Source organism: Malaclemys terrapin, chromosome 17 (genome assembly GCF_027887155.1).
Source record: "Malaclemys terrapin pileata isolate rMalTer1 chromosome 17, rMalTer1.hap1, whole genome shotgun sequence".
NCBI classification, from domain to species: Eukaryota; Metazoa; Chordata; order Testudines; family Emydidae; genus Malaclemys; species Malaclemys terrapin.
In genome coordinates this window covers 26605360-26607643 of record NC_071521.1, presented here as the reverse complement: position 1 = coordinate 26607643, position 2284 = coordinate 26605360, and the positions used below count along the sequence as shown (strand labels likewise).

Genomic DNA, 2284 nt, shown 5'->3' with positions numbered 1-2284 from the left:
GCTGCTGCTCTGCCTTCAGCTCCCTGGGCTGCTTGTCTGGCTCTGGTTGCTGCAGCTCTGCTCCCAGGGCAGCTCTGCTCTCTCTGAGCCGTGCTCTGGCTCTGGTTGCTGCAGCTCTCCTCCCAGGGCAGGTCTGCTCTCTCTGGGCCGTGCTCTGGCTTTGGGGCTGCAGCTCTGCTCCCAGCAGCTTAGCTCGGCCCCACTCTGTCTGACCCAGGCAATTCCAGTTCACACAGAGGATGGGACCTCCCTGCCTCCTGATTCTCTGATTAGCCTGCCCGCCCTGTCAATCAGGCTGATCTGGAGCATTGGCCTCTCCCCATTGTTCCTGGGGACTGTCCGTCTCAGGCTCCTGATTTCCCCTTTTAGTGCTGGGAGCTAGCCAACCAAAACACCCCCACTGAATGTTAGTAAGGGGGCAACAGTCCCCTTACACATGCACATCATCTACCTTTTACCCTCTCTACTGTAGCCATCTTCCAGCAGCTCCCACCTGCATCTGCCCCTCTGTCTTGCTTTTGGCACTGGTTGCCTCAGTCAAATAGAAGCAGTTATTGCATATTTTGGAGGGAGGCGAGGTTGGCATCTGCTGCATAACCTCCATCCCCACCCCCACCCCACCCCACATGGAAAGTCACCATGCTCATGTCCTCTCATCTGGCATTTTAGGAGCAAGTTGTTGCAGCTCCTTGTCATGTGGCAAGGGCAAACTCAGGGACCGGGCAGCTGGGTGGCATCACCCTCTGTGCCCTCCAATGACAGTCTGCATCTGTTGCATTTGGCTGCTGCAAAGGGCACTTTATGCCGAGTGTATTTACCTCTCCATTCCGTCCCTCAATGTTAAACATTCCTGGACTGTGTCTCTTCCCCTGGACTTGAGCTGATCTGCATGTACCAAGGCAAAGGGGCGACAGTTATCACAGTGCAGAAACACGTTTGGAGCCAAGCTCAGCCCCAGTATAAGCAAGTGCAACTCCGCTGGCTTCATTAGCATCAGGCTGATTGACGTGAGGCCTGAATTTGTCTTTGGCCTTGGAAACCTTCCCAAGCTGGGCCCGAGCAGCTTCAGAACAACACAGCAGCTGAGGCCAGGCCTCTCGAGGCTGGGGCAAAAGTTATGGTCCAGCCCCAGCAGCTCCCCATCACCAAGCTATCCATCGGCCCCCCTCTGGCTCTCCTGGGCAAGTGAAGTAAAGCAGTAGGTGCACTGTGTTACACACAAGCAGAGGATGGCAAGTTGCTAGAAGCTCTGTGACCTGCTCAGACTGCTGCTTGGAGCATCGGCTGTCGGAAAGGTCCCCACCTGGTGCTGACCTTCTGGAGTCCTGGTCATGTGGGAATCAGGTATAAAAATGATGGGTAAAACGATCAATACCAGCAGCAGGATAGCAATCCAGAACACAGCCAGGCGACGCTCCCATAGGAGCTGGCATAGCCCCCTGCACATGGACAAGCGGGAGGGATGGTGGATACCTATCAGATCTCTTCTACTGACGTCCCAAGGGGCTGGGTTGTATAATAACTCCACTGTAACCAGCATCTCAAGGGCTTCTTCACCAGCACTCACTTGACAGGACAAAGACGGCTGTTTGATCCAGCACAGTCTGTGTCCATCTAGCCAGACCTCCTGCAGTGTCTGCAGCCATGGAGGGAACTGGGTCACAACATCCATATTGGGCGGGAGTTTGGGGATCCCTCCGTCGGGGACATGCACTTGTGCTCTGCAGAGAGGGCAGGGGAAGGTCTGGGCTTGTTTCACGAAGACACAGATCCTCGACAGGCATTCCAGGCAGAAGGTGTGAGCGCAAGGGAGGAGCAGGGGCCTCTGGAAGATGTTGTCGTAGGGGCCATAGCAGATGGGGCACTCAGGAATGGACTGCTGAGGGGCCTGCAGCTCCTTCTGGTTGGAAGGGCTGGGATCCCAGTCCATAGCCAGAGTCTAGCCACAGCCCCAGCAGCCCAGAGCTGTTTAACCCGAGCGGCACTTGCCAGGGCAGCAGAGTTGAGTAAGTTTTATCAGAGCCACCAGCAGTGAGTGAAGCTTTTCCTGCTTCTCAGCCCATCTCAATGCTTGTTGCTGCATGGCCTGGGCTGAGGCCCCAGGCTTGGGTTCCCTCCTCTGCCCAGCCAGTCGATCTGAGGGGCTAAAGGCAAGCACTGCTCTGCTGCATAGCCAGACTGTTGTGAGTTCCTTCGCTTAGTAACTGACATTGAGCTCTAACTTTTGCTGAGCCAGGGTCAGTTCAGTCCCTCCCTCCTCACATAGCAACTCCAGCTCTGCATA

The 2284-nt window shown here is 55.7% G+C and overlaps 1 protein-coding gene across 1 annotated transcript; it reads right to left on the bottom strand.

The window, feature by feature from the left end:
• Window positions 1-710: 710 nt before the first annotated feature.
• Window positions 711-2071, bottom strand: LOC128825438 (RING finger protein 223-like). The gene has a single exon (XM_054007960.1). The coding sequence runs from the start codon at window positions 1928-1930 to the stop codon at window positions 1241-1243; it is 690 nt and encodes a 229-aa protein (XP_053863935.1). The 5' UTR covers window positions 1931-2071; the 3' UTR covers window positions 711-1240.
• Window positions 2072-2284: the final 213 nt, after the last annotated feature.

Bases quoted from the DNA above. Each gene is read 5' to 3' on its own strand.
- LOC128825438 (XM_054007960.1), bottom strand. From the start codon at position 1,930: ATGGACTGGGATCCCAGCCCTTCCAACCAGAAGGAGCTGCAGGCCCCT.